Here is a 23917-nt window from a genome sequence, read left to right on the forward strand (position 1 = left end):
CCCCGGCTGGTGCCCGGGGACCCCCTTGCCTAGGGGGTCCCGTGGGGCTGCGATGGCCCCTGGTTCCCCCCATGCTCTGGGGTGCACGAGGACAGCTCCAGTATCGGGGTGCGGCAGAGCAGAGTTGGGGGGAGCTGCAGCCGGGCCTCGGATTTACCGTTTTTCTTCCGGAAAAGCGCAGCTGGGCAGTGGGGGCGCCTGGCCCTTTAAGAGCGCTTCCCCCCCACCCCGTCCCGCCTGTCGCCTGCGCTCTCCCGCCCGCCCGAGCGGGGGCGCTAGTCCCGCCAGTCCTCCACCGGCCCGTCATGCACCGCGCTCCCCCCCGCTCTGCCCCCACTCCCCCCTCCTCCCCCCGCCATTGTGCCTGGGAGCGCGGCGCGCGCGCGGGGCCGCGTGACGCCCGGGGAGCGCGTGTGGGCGCGAGGCGGCGGGCCTGGGCCATAGACGCGGGCCGGAAGGAGAGGCGAGGGGGTGGCTAGAGCGTCGCCCCAGCCAAGCAGCCGCCGCGGGCGAGTCGGAGTCCGCCAGGCAGCCGCGCCGCGCCCGCGCCCGGACAAAGCCGCCGCCGCCGCCCGCCGCCCCGCCCCACCCCGCCCCGCCAGCAGCCCCGCCGCGGAGCCATGTCGGCCAGCAGCCTCCTGGAGCAGGTAGGAGTCCCGCCGCCACCGCCCGGCCTTCCCCCTCCCGGCGCCGGGCCTGGCCCGCTAGGCGAGGCCGCGGCTCGGGGCCTAGCGGCGGGGCCGCGGGCCGGGCCGGGTGGACGCGGCCTTTCCCCCGCGCTCAGGGCCGCGCCTCCATTGTGCTGCGGCGCGGCCGGGCCTTCCCGCTTCCCCCGCCAGGCCGGGCCGCGCCTCGCCGGGCTCCCCGCCCGCGCCGGGGCCGCTTCGCCCCCCTGACTCACCGCTCTCCCTCTCTCTTTCCATGTCGCGCCGCCGCGCCAGAGACCCAAGGGCCAAGGCAACAAAGGTGAGAGCCCCGGGGCCGGCGGGGAGGGCTGGGAAATGGGGGATCCCGCGGGGAAGCTGAGCCTGTGGGGAGCGTGCCCGCGGGGGAGGGACGGGGAGGATCTCCTCCGAAATTCGCTGGGCATGTCCTCGGGTCTCTGCGCCTTTGCGCAGCGGAGTGGCAGGGAGAAAAACAAGCCATGGGCTGTGAAACCCGTCGTCGGTTCTGGGGCTGGGGAAAGTTTGCGGTTAGAGAGTGTTTTGTGCGGTGCTGAAGTGTCTTTCCGCTCCCTGTTGGGCTGAGCGTGGTAGATCATAGCTCGTAGGGGTTAGTGACACTGTAAGGTTTGTCTTTCAATACTTTAAGTCGGCAAACGTTCGAGTTTATCGGCAGAGAGCTTTCTAACGCTCTACGTCTCTTCCTCAGTGCAAAACGGATCTGTGCATCAGAAGGATGGGTTAAATGATGATGACTTTGAACCCTACTTGAGTCCCCAGGCCCGGCCGGTGAGTAAGAGTACCTGCTAACCGGCAGGAAGCACCAAGAGCCCGGTGGCTTCCTGCTGCTCTCTAGCCAAGGCGAATTTGGCATCCTTGTGTTTCCCCATCTCCACTGATTGCATTTTGATGTTTGCCAGCTTCCTGACCATAATATGCTATTTTATGTGTGTGTTTTTCCAGACAGAAAACACTGAATGCCATTAGATTGTGGTGGGTGACACATAAAGGTTTTAGCAACTTTTTGAGGCTATAAGGACTTCCTACAGTTGGTATTCAGCTTTTTTTTTTTCCCCTCAGTGTAACTGTCTTGAAGTTATCATTTCTGCTCTTTCAGTTTTACTGTTATGACCTTGTTTCCTTGCTGGTTTCTGGCTCTTTACACCAAACGAGGAGATGCACTACACTGCGTTGTGAAATTGCTTCACACGATGCAGTTACGCTCGGAGGGCTTTTGGAAGATACTATCAACATTCTTATCTCTCCACCAAGTAAACTGAAAAATGCATGTCATGGGGTTTTCTCTATTTTTCACCAAAAACCCCGCAGAACACACATGTGATAAAGGCTGTTAAGACTTTTTGAGAACTTTAGTTCGAAGCTGAGCCAGAGAGCTTGTGATCAGCTCCTGAAAGTCAGACTTCCAGATACGTTTCCTTTTAACTTTCTATTTAAGATTAGCTCCACTGTTAACTGTTTTTTGTTTGTTTTTCTTAACGAGCAGTAGGAGTGTGACACAACAGATGGAGTGCAGCTGATTAGATGGTACAAGTAAGCATTATAGATAAACATCTGTAGTAGCACTGGAGCAGTTAGTTCATTCTCTTGGCTTCGCTTTCTTCTCCAGTTGCGATTAGTAAAAATAAGCTGGTTTGTTTTCTCTTACTGTATTTTTTGATCATTTTTACGAGTCAGTATATTTTTTTATATGGTGGTGATGCATGTTTTAGTGCAACGCAGGAACAGGTTTCTGTCTCACTTAAAACTTTCAACAAGTGTTTTTGTGCTAAAGATATGAGGCTAAATATTCTTTAAGGTCCTGTCAGCTGTTCATAATCTTCAGAATTCAGCCTGTCCATTAAGATAACTTAGTGCATTCAGCTCCCTGAAAAGTTACAAGCCTAAATTTGACCTGCTTATGGCAGGAGGGTGCAATTATGTTCTCAAGTCTTGAATGAAACTAGCTACTTTCCTGGTAGCTATCATTTGATGGTGGGGTTTTTCTACCCCAGAAATGATCATCACCACTTTCAGCTTCCTTCTGAATGTGGATGTATTTCCTGCAAAGCGTAGTTTTATTTAAATCTCCTAAAGAGAACGAAGGCTACTGTAATGTTAGAAGCAAAATGATATTTTACCTTATTTTGCATGCTTGATGAAGAAGTTCTGATTATTTAGTTTCTTTTTGCGTGTGTCACACTGGTAAAAATACATTTTAATAATAAGGAAGTGACTGGAGCATGCCCCAGAAGGTAGAGCAGAGCTGTTGCTCTAGAAATTCAGCAGGAGAGAGGTAAAACCGCTGTGTTAACTTTGAATTAAACTTTAGGGCCACTTTATCTCACTTTTTCTCTGTGCTGTGTTGCTTGTCAGCTCTCGTCCGTGCTTTGACACTCAATATAATAGAAAACAAAACCAAACCGTAGGGTTCAGTCTGGAGAGGGCCATGGTTCTGCTGAGCCAACCAGCCAGGCTCAAAAATAGAAAGGTGTCTAAGTGTGCACCTCTCCTCTGAACATGGGAAAGGGAGTTACAGATACGGCTCTGAAAAGCAGATTAAATGCAGCCCACTGCCATGGAGTAAAGCGAGTTGTTGCTGAAATTGCTTTCTGAGCTCTCCACACAAGCATGAGGTAACCAAGTTGTAAAGTTTCATGGCTCTTCATTCAGGAGATGCTGCTTCAGGAGTGACTGTTAGTAGCTTGTCAGCCTAGTAAATTAGGTTACTACGTATTTTAAAGTTCAGGTACGCAGTAGGTGATTCTTCAACAGTTTAAAAAACAAAAGCTCTTACAGCAACAATAAACAAGCTTAAACCCTTGTTCTAGTCTGAGGTGAAGTAGTGAGTTTGAGGAAATAACTGTACAAAAAGTCTTAGTCATTGGAGAGAATTAAAAGCCGGTGAAGTTTTATTTGCATACTAATCAGTAAGTGTGTCAGTTGTGCGAGTGCAGGGTAGCAGAGCGAGGTGGCGTGTTTGGTAGCGAAGTGAGTTCTAGACATTCAGGTAGTGAGCAGCAGCGAGCCTGTCTTAAATCTGCTTTGAGCTGGCAGTGCTCAGCTGCTGTTTAACTCCTGTGCTCCCTCCTAACTACACGGAGTAGCTAGTGAATACAGGTAATAGCTAAATATAGACTATGTTAAAATCTCTCAGGAAGTGAAACATATCATGACATGTAAGAAACTGTTTGGAGGTGAGAAGGGGACAGGTTTTAATCCAACAGCGATGCGCTTTGAGGGAAAAGCTCGCAGAGAGGAAACTGCTGCTCTGCCTGCTGGGCTCAGGTTTTAGGTATGGGCCGGCATGTTTATGTTTCATTAAAGCTAATTTCCAGGAAAGTATACTGTTACTCTTATAATTGAGGGGATTATCTTTTTGAAGAGACTTTGCTGGTTCAAAATAATAATATTTTTTTTTAAGTTCCTTCATTTGCCTTACAAATCAGTCAGTGTCAGTATTTGTGCTTTGGACAGGTTGAGCCCTAAAGGCTGCTCATTGGTTTGGGTTTAGCAGGACTGAGTTCCTCAATTAGTAAAACTACCCTGGGTAAGAGTTTTGTTACTAATTTGCTTTTGGGACCCCTTCTCTGGGAAAACGGAAAGGCTGGAGTGAGTGTCTCTGACTTTTCATGCATTCACACCGTGAAGTACCACAGAAAGCTTTTTAGTGTTTTACACAACAAAACAAACCTTGTCTCTGAACACGTTATGTTAAATAATTCCTGTTAATTTTTGTAAAGTTGGGGCTGGGTTAGCCCCAAACCTGTTGCTTTCCTTTAACTCAGTGGAAGGTGGAGAGGCAAACCTGCGATTTCTGGAGGGTGCCAGAGCCATCTTGAGAGCCTCCATAGATTTCAGTATGGCGTGAAGTCCTTCGGGAGCTGCACTTGGCACGTGAAAACATGATTCAACGAAAAATGGAGTAGAGCCTGCTGCAAGCCAAGCTTTTAAATGGGAACTGAACCTGACTTTCATCTCATCTGCATTGGGTTGGCATGTAAGCGGCTGTATAGCACAAGGCTGTCTGCACACAGGTTCAAATTACCGGATGATAATGTCCATTAGCATGGCTTTAACCGCTCCCCGGAGGGGGCGTTGGTTTGAATGCAAAATGACAGATGTTTTTCATGTAAGCAAATCTTGGTGATGTCTGAGAGTTCCCTAATTGTAAAATTAGGCATTCGTTTTCGTAACCTAAAGGCTGCTTGGATGTTAAAAGGGAGACCAAGGCATGGAGCAGCTTTTTTTCCTCTCTGAATTTGAAGCCTGCTTTCTTGTGCTGCTGCTGTCACCGTGCTGTGAAAGGCTCCTACTGACACCCTATTGATCACTCCCCATTTTCAGCTATTTTTTTAGTATGTGCCCACAGCACTGGAGCAGTTTGTGCTTTGAGGAACAGGCTTTAAATCCCTGTTTGTTCGCAAGTTCTTGGAATATTACAAGCTCTGAAACTTTAAATTGTGGGGATAAAGCTGTTTCATGGGCAATGAGTTTAAGGCAGGCAGTTAGGGAGATTGATGAATTTGGCAGTGTGCTTCCACTGGACCTTTTTGCTCCATATTCCACTTCTTTCTGCATCCTTCCCCCAAAGCCTCCCTCAAACACCAGAATAAGGGCTGATGAGTATGTTACACAGGCAAGAAAAGCCCTTTTTGGTAGTAGCTACAAAAACTAGAATATTTGGATGCTAGGTAAGATACTGTTTTTATAGCCTGAGCAGGAGCTCTGGGGCAGTCCAGTGTCCAGTCCCACATCACGCGTCAGGAACATGGTGTGCTCCCGTCTCCGCATGGGAAGCTGGCTAAGCCTTTGTGTTTAATCTTTCTGGCAATGAAACAGTTTTTAGAGCACTTCTAACAAAGGAGGTGTTTCAAGGCCGGGCCTGTTTATCTGCCCAGCCCTAAGGTAGGGAGGGGTGGGGCACGGGAAGTCTAAGATGGCTTTTTATTCCTGGTCCCTTGAAATTTGTTCAGCTCGTTCTAACTATTCAGTGCTTGTTTTTTGTTTTTTTCAGAATAATGCATACACTGCAATGTCCGATTCCTACTTACCAAACTACTACAGTCCCTCCATTGGATTCTCCTACTCCTTAGGCGAAGCTGCCTGGTCTACAGGGGGTGACCCGCCGATGCCCTACCTAACCTCGTACGGACAGCTGAGCAACGGGGAGCCTCACTTCCTCCCAGACGCGATGTTTGGGCAGCCAGGGGCCCTTGGCAGCACTCCATTTCTTGGGCAGCACGGCTTTAACTTCTTTCCAAGTGGGATTGACTTTTCGGCTTGGGGGAATAACAGTTCTCAGGGACAATCCACTCAAAGCTCTGGCTATAGTAGCAATTATGCCTATGCCCCCAGCTCGCTGGGTGGAGCCATGATCGACGGGCAGTCTGCCTTCGCTAACGAGACTCTGAACAAGGCTCCTGGCATGAACACCATCGACCAAGGGATGGCAGCCCTGAAGCTGGGCAGCACAGACGTTGCAAGCAGCGTCCCGAAAGTCGTTGGTTCGGCTGTCGGTAGCGGATCCATTACCAGTAATATCGTGGCGTCGAACAGTTTGCCTCCGGCTACTATCGCTCCTCCAAAGCCGACCTCCTGGGCTGACATCGCTAGCAAACCGGCGAAGCAGCAGCCCAAGCTGAAGACCAAGAATGGCATTGCAGGTTCAAGTCTTCCACCGCCTCCGATAAAACATAACATGGATATCGGAACTTGGGATAACAAAGGGCCGGTGGCAAAAGCCCCGGCGCAGGCCTTAGTTCAGAATATTGGTCAGCAGCCAGCGCAGGTGTCCCCCCAGCCCGTGGGTCAGCAGATCAATAACAGCCCACCGGTGGCACAGGCCTCGAGCGGGCAGCAGCCCCAGCCGCTGCCCCCGCCGCCGCCGGCCCAGCTGCCCGTGCCGCAGCAGGCGGCTCAGCCCACCCGCTGGGTTGCCCCTCGTAATCGCGGCAACGGGTTCGGTCAAAACGGAGTGGACGGTAACGGTGTGGGACAGTCTCAGGCCAGTTCTGGTTCTGCTCCTTCAGAGCCGCACCCGGTCTTGGAGAAGTTGAGATCCATCAACAACTACAACCCCAAGGATTTTGACTGGAACCCAAAACACGGCCGGGTTTTCATCATTAAGAGTTACTCTGAGGACGATATCCACCGTTCCATTAAATATAACATCTGGTGCAGTACAGAGCACGGCAACAAGAGACTGGATGCTGCCTATCGCTCCATGAACGGGAAGGGCCCTGTTTACTTACTGTTCAGTGTCAACGGTAGCGGTCACTTCTGCGGAGTAGCAGAAATGAAATCTGCTGTGGACTATAACACGTGTGCGGGTGTGTGGTCCCAGGACAAGTGGAAGGGACGTTTTGATGTCAGGTGGATTTTTGTGAAGGACGTTCCCAACAGCCAGCTGCGGCACATCCGCCTAGAGAACAACGAGAATAAACCAGTGACCAACTCCAGGGACACTCAGGAGGTGCCTCTGGAAAAGGCTAAGCAGGTGTTGAAAATCATTGCCACCTACAAGCACACCACCTCCATCTTTGATGACTTCTCACACTATGAGAAACGCCAAGAGGAGGAGGAAAATGTTAAAAAGGTAACTTGTTTGTCTGTCTCGGCGAAGTCCTGCGGGCAGGAAGTGGAGGAGGGCTGCCTTGCGCTGGACTAAACGTGGGCCTGAAGGCGTGGGCTCGTGAGCAAGCTCGGTGGGCATCGGTCTGCTTTTTGGCTAGCTACGTGCTCATGCGTGGAACCCGCTACCCAAATGGCAGCCCCTGTTTGGGGTGGAAATGGGTGCCAGCACCCCAGCAGAGCGGCGTGAGGAGGCTTGCCCAGCCCCTGCCTGCAATCAGCTGCCCTTCAGTTGCTCTAAATCTCAGCCTTCCCTGAGTGCTGTATTCTAAACAAAATTTATTTCTGTGCTATTGTCAGCTCCTGGGTTGGAACAGTTTAAAGTAGATCAGTGGGGGGTTTGGGGAGTTGTTAGAAAACAGAGCTGAGTCTTTGAACGGCCGCCTAATCCACCCCCTACCCAAAGTGGGGTCAGCGTGACAGATGTTTCCCACCACTTGTAAAACCTTCAGGAATGGCAGTTCCTGTCCCTCCCCAGGCAATCTATTCCTACGCTTAATTATCCTTCCTGTTAGAAGGCTTTGTCTAATGCCCAACCTAAATCTCCCTCGCTGCAATTTAAGTCTGTGACTACTTGTCCTCTCCCCGAGCGGGTCATTCTGTGCCTCTTGGCAGCTAGTTTGGCTGTTGGAAGCCAGTGGGCTGTCGCCTGCGTGGGCACTGCCCGGCAGCGTGGCACGTGAGCCGCGCTCCTCACCCGCCTGCAGCCACGCCGGCTTGCCGCTTGGGCCCGTCGGCTTGAAGCCTGCTGTCATCATTGATTCGTTAACGGGAGGATTGCTAATTGAAAATTCGGCCCAAAATTCGGTGACTGGTGGGCCTCGAATCTTACTTGGGTACAGCTGTGTTGAAGTCACCTGTGGCTGACCTTCCCCGCAATAGGGGTCTTGCTTGTATTCGATCAAAACAGTAATTACAAATTAGCATTAGCACAGCTTTCTGGTAGTTTGCCAAGTTTTCTGACGATCTCTTTAGTTTCAGCAATGGGGAATTTTCCAGCCAACAGTTGAAGAACAGAATCAGGAGCTGCAACTGCTCACCCTGACAGTGAATGCAGCTTTAAATTTTTTTTTTAATATATTTTACTTGAACCATTGTCTGTATAAATAGCATCACCCATACACAAAGGTGGTCACATTTTGCAACCGATGCCCTAGAACTTACAGTGCTCAAAGAAAATCTCTAAGGGAGGAATACCTTGCAAGGTGTGGAGGTGTAAACTTGGTTTTTGTGAGAACCTGAGTATTTTGCATGACTTCACATCCTAAAATTGTTCTGCTTGGTATCCAGCCTGTACTGAAGTGGTGATTTCTCTTTTACTAACTGAAGTTTTGCATGCAATCAGAAATCCAGTCTGTGCAGGACATCTCAGGAGGTGGGACTTCTCATATGCTTCAGATCTGACTTCAGGAAGCAAGTTTGCAGCGTGAGAGGGGCAGACCTTGGCACAGTGGGAGAACGCAAGGGAGCGGGGAAAATGCTGCTGGAGGGCAGGTGGGGGATGGATGGAGGAGAAGAGTTAACGCTGGGTAGGTGTAGGCAGGTAGGAAGCAGAAGGAAGAACATCCGAGTGGGGAAGGCTGGAGGAAAGCGGACAGATCGTGGTCTCTTCCGCTGGAAAGCTGCAAGCGGTTTGTAATGTCTTGAAAACCAGTAAGATATTAAAAATGTGCCTTAGCAGTTTTCTTAAAACTGTAAACCATCTTTACTCATCTTTCCAACTGCATTTTGAAGTCTCCTCCCCTGCTTGCTTCAGTTTTCTTCGAGGCGTGCTAGCGCGTGAGGGTCAGAAGCGGAAACGGTCGCTGATGGACGCTCGGTGCGGCAGCACCCTCCTTTCTAAATGCTGTTTGAGTTGATTCAGTGTGGCGCTCCGGTGCAGAAGTGGTTGATTAGAACATTTATTCTTTGGAGGGGAACTTAGTCATCTGTCTCTGGAATTCATAAGCAAGGAGGGAGCCTTGTAGATATACAGTTGGTGTTTGCTTTTTACCACTGACTCACTCTTTGTTGCATGCTCAGGGCCACTGCCCTGTAACATCCGGCACAGAGGAAGTGACTTGGTCTTTCTTTCAGCAGCAGTTTGACCTCCTCGATTGCTCACTGACGCAGCCCTGAAGATGAGTGAGGTTTCTGTAACTGCTCTTTCATGGTTTCATTGAGAAGCAGTCATTTTTGCTCAAGGAGGGTGGTTGGTTTTTTTTTTCTGGAGTGAATGCTGACGGGTACCCTGGGACTGTGGGTGGCAGAAAAACCCAAGCCATGCTATGTCTGCCTTGAAGCATCACATGTAATCACCTGGATTAAAAAATATATCAGAAACCAGAGTTGAGGCAAGTTAAAATGCTGCTCTGGCAGCAGCCGGTGGTGCAGCTCCCTGCCTGCGGTCTGTCAAGCTGCTTTTGTGTGGGGGAAATCCCACTGCTACCAGCTCTTTGTCTTTGCCACCAGTCTTTGGATAGCAGCGATATGTTAATGTTCTGCATTCCTCTTCCTTGAAGCTTAAAAGTCTCAAGGTTTGGCTTGTTTGGAACTTCTAGAAAGCTGCGATTGTTTCACTTGGCTTTAATTTGCCAAAACCTTTGTCTGATTAGCAGTTTGATTCCTGCTTGCAGCAGATGGATGAGTTCTTGTGAAAGTCAGGGAACTCTTGAATATCCTTTTAGACTTCTCACCGTTAGTCACTTCAGAATTACCTAAAATAGTTCCAAGAAGTCATATGAAAAACGCTTTGCTTAGTGTTTGTGCTATTCCCTGTTGGCTGGTGAAGGGGCCGGGGGGGGTAGACAGCTCAGCGTTGAAAAGACTGAAATCATGCTCTTGCTTGTCCTTTTCTGTTGCCTGTGCCCATCTTGTCCGCAGAGACTAATCTCCATTTCTTTCGAGTGTCTTGCTTTGCTCTACTAATCCATTTTTTCAAAAGGTTTGGATGTTCCCCTGACCCAGAATGATGAAGCTGACTCCCAGTGTAATCCCACATAGGATTTCTTGAAACCTGTAACAGCTGCTTTTATGGTAGAGCTTGTTACCAACTTCTTCCCTGTAAGAGTTGTTTTATCTTTGTTGTTTTGTTTTTTTACAATAACAACAACAATCCCCAGCCCATAGTGACACACTTGTATTTCTAGGAATGTTGCAGTGACCTCAGTGTAAAGAGCTTAGATAGTGATCGTCTTGCGTGTGAAAGGTTAACAACTTGTGTTTTCTGGAAAAGCGATGAATGTCAGCTCTCAGGAGAAGTTTATTTTGGTTCTTTCTCCCACTGCCTTGCCCAGAGTTGGGGTACTTGACTACTGGCAGGTTCTGGGGATTTTAGGAAGGCTGTCTCATGAAAACCAGTCCTGTCCCTTCCAGGGCCAGAGCGCTCAGTTGTCAGGTTTGCAGTTGAGAGGAGACACTTCGTGTTGGGACTTTGGTGGGTGTTGAGTCAGGATGAGCTGTGCAGGATGGGGTGGGGTTTTTGTGGTTTTTTTCAGGCTGAGGTATACCAGCCTCAAAACAGAAAGGCATGATTTGCCAGATTGCAGCTATTATTTCCAGAGATGTGCTGCTTTGGGTCTCAGCTGACACCGTCTGCTGGTTTAAGGAGTATTAATAGTGGCAAGTGTCACTGCCCCCCCCCCCCCCCCTTAGAAAATATGATTTAAGGGAAAACTAAGTGGTGTTATGTAAGCCTATTTGAAACTAGCAGACTGTTTCACAGTTGCTGTAAAAAATAAATGTTTTCTGAGGTATTTTGCAAAGGTCTTTTTTTCTTCCTAATTTGCAATCTTGGAGGGGAGGAGAGGGTCTGTTCCCTGTAGGGTGGGCTAGCACTTTTTCTCCCGCTGTTACAGTCGTCCTGGCTAGTGCTGAATTTGCTTTGGCTTTACTGTATCCAACAGGACAGTGTTTCTGACTGTAATATTCAATTCCTGGATATTGCATATCCAGGCAAAGCCAACTGTTCCCTGTGACAGCAAGGGAACGTGGCTTGCACTCGCGCAGTTCCTTTCATCCCGTGATCCCAAGGCTGTTTGCTCTTTCTGCTCCAAATCCCGGCCGTAGTGAAGTTAATTGATTGATGCACCAGGACAGAACTTCCTTACTGTAAATACCCTCTGCTCTTTGGCAACGCACACAGTTTCTCTCAGTTTATTTCCAGGCCTTTTAAATCCTGTAAGTGTGTGTCCGTGCTCATGTATTTGCCCAGTAATAGAGGAAACGGAAACCATACTGCTTATTCTGGTAGTTTGGTGCTGGCTGTTTGACATAAGGAGTGCTTTGTGCTTATGATATTTTTAAGCCAGCACTACAAAGCCCTTAACAGCATTCTCCTGTATTTTTGGTTGTGTTCTAGCTTTGTTTAAAGGCAGGAGAAAACTGGAGGGGAAGGCTTAGATCTGGCTGGTGTTTATTCCTTATTTTCTGCTGTAAGACAGAGAACTTTTATTTGCTCATCCCTAAAACTGGAGCAGCTGGGAGCCATTTCACTGCAAGTAAAGTGGAAGTTGAGTGGTGGAAGAGCAACCTTGTAGCCCTGCCTCTCACTTTTAGTATCTTGTTAGCAGTCTTTAAAATAATATTTCAATATAACGTTTTGTTAGTATTATAATAAAATACAATGTTATAATGTTTCAAGTCGAGTTGTTGAGGTTGATTTAAGGAGCTGTCAAGATGTGTTTTTTAAAATTGTTTTTTGAAGGCTGGTGATGGGATTGTTTTTCTCTAGTCGCTGGGCCAGACGCAGTGTGGGCTGCACGCAGGGAGGAGGTTTTGCACCTCTTGCAGATGTGGCCAGCAGCAGGGGCAGGTTATTTCGCTTCCTGTTCTTGTGAACTTGTTCCCAGCTCACTTGTTGCCCCCTTGGTGTGGGCAGAGCTTTGTGCCCCCTCCTATCCAGGTTATTTACACCTTGGCTGGGTGACTTCAGCTCCAAGTTGCAGATTACCCTGAACTGATCATTCTTACCAATATGTCAAATGCATTCATTATGAACATACTAATGACTTCAAATGAACATCTTAAATTAAAAAAAAAAAAAATATATACTTTGTTCTTCCTTCAGCAGTTCAGCATGTGTGTGGCTGGCAAATTCCCTAGAAACAACGTGGGGGGTTTGGTATGTGAGAAAGGAGTATGTAAGATGTCAGCGACAGTGGCTTCTTCTTTTCAAGCGTTCTGGGTAACTTGCTGACACTGAGCTTAATAGCTACTGACACAGGCATCGTGTTTTGGGTGATTTTTATTAACAGCTACTTCTCCAAAAAGATGTAGCTTTCCTTAGAAGATAAGTATTTGCCAGCCATTTTGTTCAGTGAAAGCACCAGGGCACGGTCCTGTTCAGTTCCCTGGATTTTCTGTCTGGTGCAGAAGTGCAGTGGGTCACAACACGTTGCTAAAAGCTGATTAGAATCCCAAGAAAACTGTTAAAGTACATTGATACGTGAACCTTGTGTGTGCAATACATCAAGAATAGCTTCATGCACAATGTTCCTCGCTTGTTCTTAAAGAAAATGTATTCTGCAACAGTTTTTTTGTCTGAAAAGTTGCTTTCTTCTCTGTCTTCTGTCAAGCGTTACGTGACAGGTATTCATTTAGCTGCTTGTTCTGTACTGTGCGATGGGTTTTGCCACAATTATTAGAGTCCTCTCGTTTTCCTGGATGTTCTTACGTACCTGGTAGCAATCGTACGATCTTATGGCTTTGAGTTAATAAACCAATTCCTTAGCGGTGCAGAACGCTGGACGCTTGCCAGCTAGAACTGTGCCACCCTGCTTTTACTGTAGCAGAGTTACCCAGGGAAGCCTCCGTTAACAAGGATTGTCATTATCCAAGCTGATGACTGGGATAGAGAGTTGATTGTAGCTCCATCCAGTGACTAGCTGCCCAGTGTGAGGCTTTTTAATTGACACATAAGTCATGTAATAGTGCATTGGAGCAGTTAATAATAAAGCGTTTGGATTTTGTAAGCCGTTCTTCAGCAAGAACTTGGAAATGAAGACTGCGTTTCTGTTTCCATATCATTAGAACTTTTCTTATTAAAAGGACAGTGCTGAGATTTTTTTTTTTTTTGGTGGTTAACTGCAGAGCTATTTCTTGTAATGTAATACCAGTTTAGAAGACTTAGATAAAAATCTACCTAAAACTGTCTTTTGTTTCTAATCTTGGGGGCAGGGAGGGAGAAACCACGTTATTTTAGTTTCCTTCCCTATGTGTTTCTGTACACATGGGGAAGGCTCTGCTCTCTCAGCTCTGTTATTTGCAATGTGATGACATCTCCTGTAAAATGACTTCAGAGAATTTCCCATTGTCATCTAGAAACTTTAGAAAATCATGAAGTCATGATCATGACCTTTTTGGCTCTTGCAGGCCAGCCTGATTTGGGGTTCAGCTGATTTGAGTGCTATGATCTTGATACGTTTAAAGGAGAGGAAAAAAAAAGTTGAAATACAAAACTGTGTTCCAGTGAATACTGCTTTGTGTTCCATTTCAAGTGGCAGTAAAATGAGGGTACACATGAACGGCTATAGGGAGTGTTGGCTATTTTACTTGAGCTTGTGAATTCAGCTCTTCGTGGTTGACAGAAGTAGGCAAATGGATCTCCTCTTGTCCTTTCATAATACAGAACATTGTGGTGCATTTTTCTTGTAGCACGAAGTATTTCTTCTGCCTTACGTGGGATGGAGGTAGTATTTTAGGCTCAAACACAAGAACAACTGCAGTGGGTCGGACCATAAGTCTGTGTAGTCTAGTGTGGCATCTCTTGTGGGTGCAAGATCTGCAGGTCTGCTGGACACGTAGAGAGACGTTGCTTGAGCATCCTTGCTCTCTCTTTCCAAGCACAAAGCTCCATGTGCAGCTCACGAGCAAATGCTTCAAAGGACAGTACACACAGTTATTTATCCATCTCTGAAGGTTTTCCTTGCCTTTAACAATTTATGGCTCAGGAATTTCTTTGACCTGGAGGATGTGCCTTTGTCTTCAGTAGCTCATGTTGTCCAAGATTTTGATGCATTCCTTGAGGAAGGATCCTGCAGCAGCAAGTTCTTCAGCTTAGTTATGTGTTGTGTAAAGAAACATGTCCTTTTGGTTTGCTCTGAGTCTGCCTCATGATGCTCCCTAGTTCTTGCGCTGGAAGAAGTGGTGAGCAGTTGATTTCAATGTCCTCTCTGCCTGCTCTGCTTTTACAGTCATCTCTCTTCCAGGCTTGAGAACTAGAGCATGGTGGCTCTGCAGATGGAAACGCTTCTGTCCTTTGCTCATCCCTGTTGTTCTTCTCTGACCCTTTTCCAGTTACTCTGCGTGCCCATAGAGATGGAGAGGAGCAGAGCTACATGCTGCTCAGGATGGAGGTGCCGCTTGGTTCGTACGAAGGCATAGTGATGTGTTCAGTTCTGAGTGATGTTTACTTTTCCTGATGGTAGGCGTTTTCCTGGAGTTACAGATTGTAACCCTGAGCTCATATTTCCAACTGTTAATGGTCAGTTTGGAGCCTGTCATCTCAGAGTTAGGACAGTGCTTTTTCCCACATGCATCATCTGATTTACCTAAACCAGGCAGAACAAATTCACTGTCTTGTTCAGCTGCTTTTTCTCACAAAGTCCTCCATTTCTTCAGCTGCTTTTTTTTTTATTACTCTGAATAGCTTTGTATCATCACTAAACTTTGCCACTTTGTTATTCACTCCTCTTTCTAGATCTTTTATGAATATATGGAACCACAAATTCTAGTGAAGCTTCACGAGTTTTCTCCACACGAGATCATCCAGTCCTTGGCATTGTGCTTGCATAGTGTGACAGAGGACAGCACAAAGGCATTATTAACTTTACAGCAGTGAAGATTTTGAAACATGAAAGTGGGGGTCCTTCCTTTTTCTAAAAAATCATGTGGCACTCATTTTCCGGTGCTAATATTTGCTGATATGATTTAAAGTAACCAAAGTCATGGAACACATTTTATGTGGACCCAGTGAGAAGCAACACTAGTCTGCTTAAAAAAACCACCTTCCTGTATCTGGTGTGGGTCAAAACTCTGATGTGATGCTCAGTCAGCCTCTGGTAAATGCTGTCGGTATTTCGATGCTATTTGCTTAAACTTTCACATTAACTATTCCCATTACTTTCATCCATGCTTTCTTCCCTGCTTTGTGAGGATTTCGGTGTGGACAGATAGGTCCAAGCCAAGCGCCCTGCTCCATAGTGGGGAGATTGAGCTGCCCAAATGGGAAGTGTTGGCAGACTGCAAAAAGAAACATGGCAAACTTCTCATCCCTTGTAGTGACAGGGAAGAATAAAGATTCCCTGGTTTAAGACAAGGAGAATTTTCTTCCTTCCTAACGACTTGAAAGGACTTGTGTTGTCGTTTTGCTTGTGCTCCAAAGCCAGCAAGTCCACTTCCAGTCCCTAGTGGGAGCCCAGTCATCCTCACGTGGAGTGCCACTGGGAGCCCTTCCAGGCCACTCTGCCTTGCTCGTTGCTCTAAATATTCATGTATGTTCTTAGCTTCTTCTCCATTCAGTTTCCTGCACGAGTTTTGCCCTGTGGGACAAGGCTCTCTATGGGAGGGTCATTATAAATGTTTATGAGAATTGGGCTGCTTTATTCCTGCAATCAAATGTGATGTTTAAACAAGAAGAGGTTCATTCTTTGCAGTTGGTTGCATCAGTTTTAAAGGTTCTAGGGAACAGCAGCTGCCTGCCCGTGTCAGACAGCTAGGACCACCTCGCTTGTGTAAAACCCACTGCAGGAGGAAAGTCCTGGCACTCTTCGTGTCCTTCTTACCCCCAGCCCCAAGCTGGTTGCTCTGACATGGAAATTCAATGTCTGCTGTAAAGTGCGTGACCACTGTGGTGTTTATTTTCCCTGATGTTAAGGCATGTTTTGGCTTGCAGCTGTACCTGAAGAATTGCATCTTGCTGTTCCTTATTTATTCTCCGTGACTTCATATCCTTCTGGCTAAATGGTGAGGTGACTGGGGTGTAGCAACGCTGTGGTGTGCTCAGGTTTCGAGAGGAAACCAGAACTTCCTAACTGCCCAGCCATGCGTGCTCAGCGTGGTGGCAGGGGACACTCTGGTGCTTCCTGGTGCCTTCTGCATTTTTGGGGGCAAAGCCTGAATTGCAGGGGCTGACCAGGCACGGTTGCATCCCTGCTTGGTTCATGCTTCTTCAGTGATGCGAGTTTGCCCCTTTTGGGGTTGTGTAGATATTTGGGTTTGCTCCGTTAGCTTTTGATCTGTAAAACAAAAGGTCTTTCCTGCTCTGACAAAGAGTCACTTTTATTTGCATATCTGCTGTCTTCGTTCTTGGTGGTGAGCTCTGTTACGTGAATGGGAGATACGATGAACACGTCTGACTGTAACCAGATCACTACCTGATTTTTATCCCTTTCCTAGGTGAGACAGACTAGGATGTAGCTGTTCTCTGTAACTGATGGCTTTCTAATGCTGACATCAGTAAAACCTCATGTTTGGTTTGTAAATCAGTTGGGACTCAAGGCTGTTTGGAGCAGATGAGCATAATAAGAAAGTGAGGCATCATCCATCATTTGTGCTGACTGTGACCATGCCTGGAGCTGATCCTGCCGGGAAGGCTGTGCCGGGCACGTCTGAGGAACAGTCTGCCCTCACTCCTGATTTCTTAAGGCAAGTCAGATGTTTGCCTCCCAGACACGGGCGCATGGAAATCCCGCTGCGTTGTTTGCTGGGATTGCACTCGGTGCGCGACAGGCGGTGGTGGTGGAAGGACAATTCAAACAGCAAAACGCTGCAGCGCTGCAGCAAGCGTCGTGGGCTGAGTCGGGCTGTTGAGCAAGGTGTCTGATGAGCAAGGCCAGTAGTTGATTGCTGGGTGTCTCAGCCCTTTGGGAAACAATTCTTTCCCAGAAAGAGTGGTCAGAGAGTGGAATAGGCTGCCCAGGGAGGGGGTGGAGTCCCCATCCCTGGGTGTGTTTAAGGGTCGTTTGGGTGAGCTGTTGGGGGATGTGGGGTAGGGGAGAACTTTGTAGAGTCGGGCTGAGGGTTGGACTTGATGATCCCGAGGGTCTTTTCCAACCTGAATGATTCTGTCATTCTGTAATACTGGTAGCATAGACTGTACTCTAGTGAGGTGATCTCCTCCTGTTCCTTTGTGAGCAGGTACTGGGTGAGTGATGCCTTTTGTAGGACCTTCTCAGTTTGAGGGTGAGACTGCTTCCTGGCCTGCCTGATGTCTTTGGGCTGCTGCACTGCGCCCCAGGTCAGACAGGTCCAGATAAACCATGGTTTGTGTGCTGCACGGCTGGAAGCTTGTGGTTCTTCTCCAGGCCTTCCCTTTGATTATAGTCTTCTATTTCCCCATCTGTAGTGTGGTAATAATATCCTTATCTTTGCCGGAGGAATACTGAGGTTGAATGTTTATTGTTAATCAAGGTAAAAGCCTCTGAACAAATGTGCAGCATTATCACCTATTGTCATCATTTCTCGATACAAACTCTTGAGCCTTTTGTTGTTGCTGCCTCCCCGCAGTGTGACTAGATAACATAATCTCTCATCAGCCTTCTCCACCAGCTCGTTCAGTTGCTGTTATCAGGACCTGGTTTGTGCTACTGCTGCAGCCCCCCAGTGATGGGACTGAAGTGGCTTCAGTGGGATGATTACAGAGGGCTCCTACCTCCACACGCTTGCCTTGTCTGAGCTCGGTGCCTCTAAACACCACCAGCCCTGAAGCACGCTCGTGGGGACCTGGGGGTGTCAACACTTGATTTCAGCGATGGCGTGCGTCTTTCTGGTCCTCAGTGTATCGCTCTGCACTTCAGCCCTTTCAGTGCTGCCGTGCTCCTGCCCCCCTTCCCGGTCACTGAGGGGTTTGATAGATGGAGACGAGAGTCTGAGTTGGTGTCTTTTTCTTGCTCCTTCCACATGGATCAGTAAGTGGCCCAGGTGCAATGAAAGAGCAACCAAAGAGAATAAAACATTTTCTGGTGGAATCTCTTTGCTCTCCAGGGACTATGTGCCAGAGCAAAGCCCAGCGTGTGTGTGCAGATGCTGCTCTGCCTTCTCCTGAGCTGTCCCACAGCTGGGTGGGCTGTGGGTTACCCCATCCCACAGCTCAGGATTTCGGAGGACGATGAGCCCAGGACAAACGTTTGCAACACTGCTGACCTTTGCTGTGTGTTCTGGTAGATCTGTTTGCTGCTCTGTCATGATGTGGGTGCTCACTTGTTACTCCACAACACCCTGAGGACCAAGATGTGTTCCTGGGATGTGCTGCAGTTGGGCTGGCAGATTAGATAGTATAAAAAAATCCTTCAGGCCCTGGCTACCCCCCTTTCCTAGGAGGAGACAGCAAGACAGTGGCTGTGGATCTCCCAGAGAAGAGCAAGAAAAGCAATACTGAAATTAGTGGAGAGTAGAGCTGTGCCTTCCCTGCCAGTAGTGCCCTCAGCAGCGCCCGTCGGCCGGGCAGAGCTCTTGGCTGGCTGCCTCCGCATCTCCCGGCGCAGAGGCTTGGCTGTGCCTAAAGCCCTGCTCTTCCTGCAGGGCAGGAGAGCCCGAGGGCGGTGGTGAAGTCAGCCCCTGCACAGCCCGCGGCAGGTGTGGTTAGATGTCGTGCTGCATTTTTCTGTGGCAAGCTCCTTCGGATACTGTTGGCAACGCCGGTGGAGGGGAGTGGTAGTTCTGTGTTGGTGTTTTGAGGTTGAATAGCAGAAGTCTTAAACAGAAGACTGTGTTGAGAAAAATGGGGCTACAATCCACCCTGAAGTTAAGATGTTCGCTTCGGTCCCCTCTTTAGCTTGGGGACATCTGCTCCAGCTTCTTTTGATGGTGGTGCCTTCTGTTCTGGCACACTGGGATTTTGGGGGGGGGGGGGGGGGGGGGGTGGTGGTGTCACTTTTGCAGCGAGTTGGGTCCTATTTCCTGCTCCTTGTTAACTGTACGCTGGCCTCAGGAGTGGCTTCACCTTCACTGTGACGAGAAGTGACTAATCAGGGGTCCATCTTCTCTAACGGGCCAGCACACTCAGCTGGACCCTGGGCCACCATCTGCAGCCAGCCCAGGACACTGGCCCTGGCTGCTGACGGAGAGGGGGGTGACTGTACCTGGCAGCCAGCTTATCCCATGTCTGCGTTCGGGAAGACGGAGACATTAACTCAGGCAGTTGCAGCTTCTTCCCGAAGGAATGCGTCACGTTGCCATCTGTCCTTGTTTAATGTAACGTGCTGGCTGCCGAGCCAGGCAGCAGAGAAGGAACAGAGCTTGGCACCTTCCTTTTGGTTTGTGGCTTTCCCTGCAGCGCTTGTTTTACTTCATGTTCAAGGCTGGCTTTGCTTCCCACCGTGGTAGAGGTTTTTTTGCTGTTGTGCAATGGTGTTTTTTAGCAAAGATTAGCACCTGCAACAGATTTGGGCAGACTTAACTGGAGAAGAGGAGAATTAAGTCGATTTATGTGGGGCAAATATTCTTGAAGAGAAGGTGTGCCTTCGTCTAATCCCTCTCCCCAGAAGGCAGTCAGTCTGTGCGTGGTATCACATGGGGCTCGCTTTGCCATCCAGCTCATGCAGAGGAGTTGGAGCTTGAAGCCTCCTTGGGTCACCGTGTGCGTATGGCTGAGGGGCTGCCAAAGCCTGGGGTATTGTTTCGAGCTGGATGCATGGCCTCCCTTTTTGGGAAGGTTTCTAAGAATAGATGACTCTACATGCTGTTAGCCCGGGGTGGAAGCTTCTCGGAGACAAGCTCTCCCCGGATTTAGCGGTGGTGGCAGAGGACGTTGTTTCTTCAGGCAGCCCACATGCTTCTGGCAGAGGTTGCCAGCGAGCTGCCGGGGTGGAAGGGGAGGTGCCTCTGATCACCAAGTCAAGGTGGGTCAGGGGGAAAACGGGACACAGGGGACACAGCCCGGGCAGAGCAGCAGACTGGCAGGGAAGCATCCTGAGCTGAAACAACCAGCTATCGGTTTCAGAGCCCAGACAGGGTCCCTTCTGTACGTGACGTAAGTTAACGCACGGAAGAATCCATGTTGCCTTGCTCTGCCAGCGAGCACCTACTGCCGGTGTCGCTTTGCTGTGAGGCAGGACGGACTTAACATCTCTTAGGTCTGGCTTAGGTGGCAATTAACTTGCTCCACCACTGAGCGTGGGAGCCAGAGCCAGAACTCAGTAGTGCCCTTCACACAAGAGACTGCAGGGACTGTGCTCGGAGAAGATGCAGCCAAGAGGCAGGGGGGAGCATCAGCCAAGAGCCCTTTAGCTGTTGACGGGTTTTATTTTTGAGGTGGTGTCATATGATCTGGAAATGGCACTTTGAACACAGGCTGGGCAGCATCTCTGAACCCTTTGGGATGGTCTAGACCCACTTGAGTGCAAAGCTGCTGGGTTTGGACTTAATTGTAGCACATGGTGCTTGGCACAGGAGAGGATATAGTAGCCCTCGATGCCTGGGTATATTTGGTGCTGTGCTGCCTGTTCAGCCTGGGGTAAATGTTTGTCTGGACAGTGTGTTCCTTCAGTGCTGGAGCAGAGATGGGGATGAACACCGAGGGGGTGGTAGCAGCAGTCTGTGCGAAACCCCTGTGAACCTGTTGGCTTTCGAGAGAGATGCCATCAGTAGGTTTCAGAGTTATCAGTGAGATGTTCTGCTGGTAGCCGTGGGCTATTTCAGGCCCTGCAGACCAAGGCAGACATCAGTACTCCCTGGGTGTGAGCTGCTCACATGCGAGCTCGGCTGAAGGTGCAGGTCTGCGCAGCGCCCGGGGCTGGCGGCCTGCCCTGCTCCGACAGCAGCTGGGCGCAGGCAGAGCTGTGCCGCCAGCCCCGGCGTTCCTTCCTCGCTTCCTTTTTCTTCTCCACGATGCAGGGGCGCTCCCCAATCCCCACAGCACTCCCGAGTCCTCTCCAGCCCAGAGCTCTGCTTTGCCCCGGTGCTGGTTCCCAGCCTGGCGATGGCTGTGGGTGCTGCAGGTCCGTGCCCGGGAGCAGGGAGCTCTGTCGCCCCGCTCCCAGCCCACACTGCCTGCAGCTGCAAACTTCAGCACTGACCTAGACTCACTCTTTTTATTCACCAATTCTTTCTCGGTTTGTCCTTTGTGGGTTTTTTGGGTGTTTTTTTTCCCCCCTGTTCTTCTTTATGCTGTTAAACCTCCAGCCTGGAGCAGCCTGGCGATGTCTGTCCTGGGGAGAGCCCTTAACTGAAGGATGCTGCCGTGAGGAAGGAGAGAGGAAGAGGACTGGAGCTGTGGTAGCAACAGCCCTCGTTAAGGGGAAACGTGATGAGCTGGTAGACCCAAGCGGTGTAATACGTCGTCACACGCGCTGTACGCAGCTGCAGTACCTCCTCTGCAAACAGAAATGCTCTTTCTCAGACTTCGCTCACGTGGGACAGGCCTCTGTCGCAGATCCACGTGCTGAAACGCTGACGGGCGAAAGCGGTGAATAAAACTGCTCTCTGCTAACGTGTTCTTCTCTTTTCTTTTGCAGGAACGCCAAGGCCGTGTCAAGTAAAAGGCCATTCCTCCCACAGAGACTGCAGCAGAGATTGCATCCCAGCTATCTTTCAGAGCGAAAAAGAAAGAGCAAAAATATCCCACAGAGAATTAGGACTTTTTTTTTTTCTTAATTTCATTGACTTCAAAAAGACTCTTACAAACTTGCAGTTTAAAAAAGAAAAAAGTATTGGAATTTCACAAGACATAGGACTTAAAAAAACAAAAACAACAAAAAAAAATCCCTTCTAGGTAGAGTATAGGTAAAAACTGTCCCCTTTCTTTTGGCTTTGGTTGTGATTTCAGAGCATACGCTTTGTTTTTTGTCTTTTTACTATGTTTTTTCGGATTTTAAAGTCCGTAAGTGGCATATGCCTTTTTTTCTCTAATTTTTAAACCCCGCCGCTTCCCTTCCTTCCACCCCCTCGCGCCTCCTTCCCCTGGTTTTGACATTTGCACTTGGAACACCGAGTTGTAACATCCACCACAGAAAGTGGAGTAACTTTTTTTTTTTTTCTTCCCCCCCCCGTGGCCTGGAAGAGGAGGAATTCTACGAGGAAGTTGGGGTTTTGGCCGAAGAAGATTTGAACAGAAATTGTCCATGAGGTGGTGTCTTAAAGGTGGTTCATTTTTCTCTGACCCTTTGTTACTCAAAAGTCAAGTACTAGGAGTCCTAAGAAATGTTCTGTTCTTGTGCATTATACGGATTTACAGATTAAGTCTGGATTAATTTGATTTTGAAAGCTAAGAACAGTGGTAAAAACTTGTTTTGTTTACAGGAAAATGAATTTTGGACAAAAAAAAAAAAATATTGTAAAATGTGTAGTGAATATGTTTCTTCAGTTTCTTGTTCAGCCAATGAGGAATGGGCGTTGCCTTTCTTTTCACCATTAATCACTTCTCAATAATAAACGTGAGATCCTGTTGAGCATCACTGTTGTCTGCCGCTCCCTTTTCAGCCGTGCCGGTCCGCGGCGTAGCGAGGACACGCACCTCGTTGTTCCCCCTCTGCGCAGCAACTCGGGGGTTCACTGCTCTATTAATACCTTAAAACAGTGAGTGAAATCTGGTTCCTCCTTGGGTTTGAAGCAGGGCGGTGTGACCTGTCTCCAGGCGCAGTACTGGGGCTTGGTCCCAGCACATGGGGATGTCCAGGGACGTGGGGGAGAGGGGTGGTGCCCACCTGGCCTCGCTGTTCAGGATTTGTTCCTGTTTTCTGGGTAAGTTGGGGATTATCCAGCTCCTTACAGGTGTGTGAAATGCAGACACCTGCTCGCATCTCCCTCACCTCCCCTGGGAAAATTGCTTGAGGTCAAGAAATCAAAAATCCAGGTTTTCTTGTTTTGGCAGTTCAGAGGGAATAAAAGAGCCACAAATGAATCTCCTGTCTGAGCCAGTAACAGTGCTTTAATTGTCAATACTTAATGGGTTGTTGTCAAGGAAAATTGTGCTCTGTTGAAAAGATCTCGATTATTAAATCGCAGTCGGGAAACATCTGGAACCAGCCAGCTGCTGGCTCTGCTCCTCTCACCTTGAGTGGAAAATGTGCTTCGCTTTCCCATCGCACGGGGCGACAAATGCTCACGCGCCCTGTCTGCACTCACCAAAAAGTCTGTAGATATTTTTTTTTTTTTTTTTTTTACTAGTCTTGCTTCTGAAAAGCAAACAAACAAAACCCAGCTCCAAATAGCCCCGTCTGGGTTGGGTGAGGACCTGGGCTGCTTCCCAGGGAGGGGTGTGGGCTGGTAGCAGCAGCAGTTGTGTGGCCATTTGCATTTTATTGGGATATTTTACTTGTTTTCTCCGGAAGAATTTCTGTCCTCTTTGATTGGCCTCTCTGTTTGCCTCTGAGCTGCCTGAAAGCGCAAATTCCTTGCTGGTGTCCCGATGCGTTTTCAGAGGGAGTGTAAAACCTGCGTTGTTTGCAAAGCTGGAGGAAATAAGGGCAGAAAGCTCGACTTGATTAAAGGCCCAAATCAAACAATTTGTCTTTTGTGAGAATCCTAGTCAGGAGTAACAACAAAAACTGGAGAGAGGGTTTTTCTGCCGTGCCTGGCAGGCGTTTGCGTGCTCAGCTTCACTGTTGGTCAGACCCAGCTTGTTCCCCCTTTTGGTCTTCAAGCAGCGACGGGAGAGAGACGTGAGAGGAACAGGAAGATGCGATTTGAAAACCACAGTACTTCAGATT

The 23917-nt window shown here is 48.7% G+C and overlaps 1 protein-coding gene across 3 annotated transcripts; it reads left to right on the forward strand.

The window, feature by feature from the left end:
• The first annotated feature begins 404 nt into the window (after positions 1-404).
• YTHDF2 (YTH N6-methyladenosine RNA binding protein F2) lies at positions 405-22663 on the forward strand. Of its 3 annotated transcripts, XM_074894580.1 has the most exons (5): positions 405-647; positions 942-966; positions 1372-1451; positions 5677-7257; positions 21725-22663. In XM_074894580.1, exons 1-5 carry the CDS (start codon positions 621-623, stop codon positions 21746-21748), a joined length of 1737 nt encoding a protein of 578 aa, XP_074750681.1. In that variant the 5' UTR covers positions 405-620; the 3' UTR covers positions 21749-22663. The 3 variants fall into 3 exon arrangements, with proteins under 3 accessions (XP_074750681.1, XP_074750683.1, XP_074750682.1); XM_074894582.1 differs by lacking the exons at positions 405-647; positions 942-966; positions 1372-1451 and adding an exon at positions 1664-4659; XM_074894581.1 differs by lacking the exons at positions 405-647; positions 942-966; positions 1372-1451 and adding an exon at positions 4663-4791.
• The last annotated feature ends 1254 nt before the right edge of the window (positions 22664-23917 follow it).

The sequence above is a fragment of the Strix uralensis genome, chromosome 25, assembly GCF_047716275.1.
Source record: "Strix uralensis isolate ZFMK-TIS-50842 chromosome 25, bStrUra1, whole genome shotgun sequence".
In the NCBI taxonomy this organism is placed as follows: domain Eukaryota; kingdom Metazoa; phylum Chordata; class Aves; order Strigiformes; family Strigidae; genus Strix; species Strix uralensis.

Excerpts from the sequence above, each read along its gene's own strand:
- YTHDF2 (XM_074894580.1), top strand. The coding sequence starts at position 621 with ATGTCGGCCAGCAGCCTCCTGGAGCAG. Across the intron at positions 648-941 it reads CCAGCAGCCTCCTGGAGCAG|AGACCCAAGGGCCAAGGCAA; the intron begins GTAGGAGTCCCG and ends CCGCCGCGCCAG. Across the intron at positions 1,452-5,676 it reads TGAGTCCCCAGGCCCGGCCG|AATAATGCATACACTGCAAT; the intron begins GTGAGTAAGAGT and ends TGTTTTTTTCAG.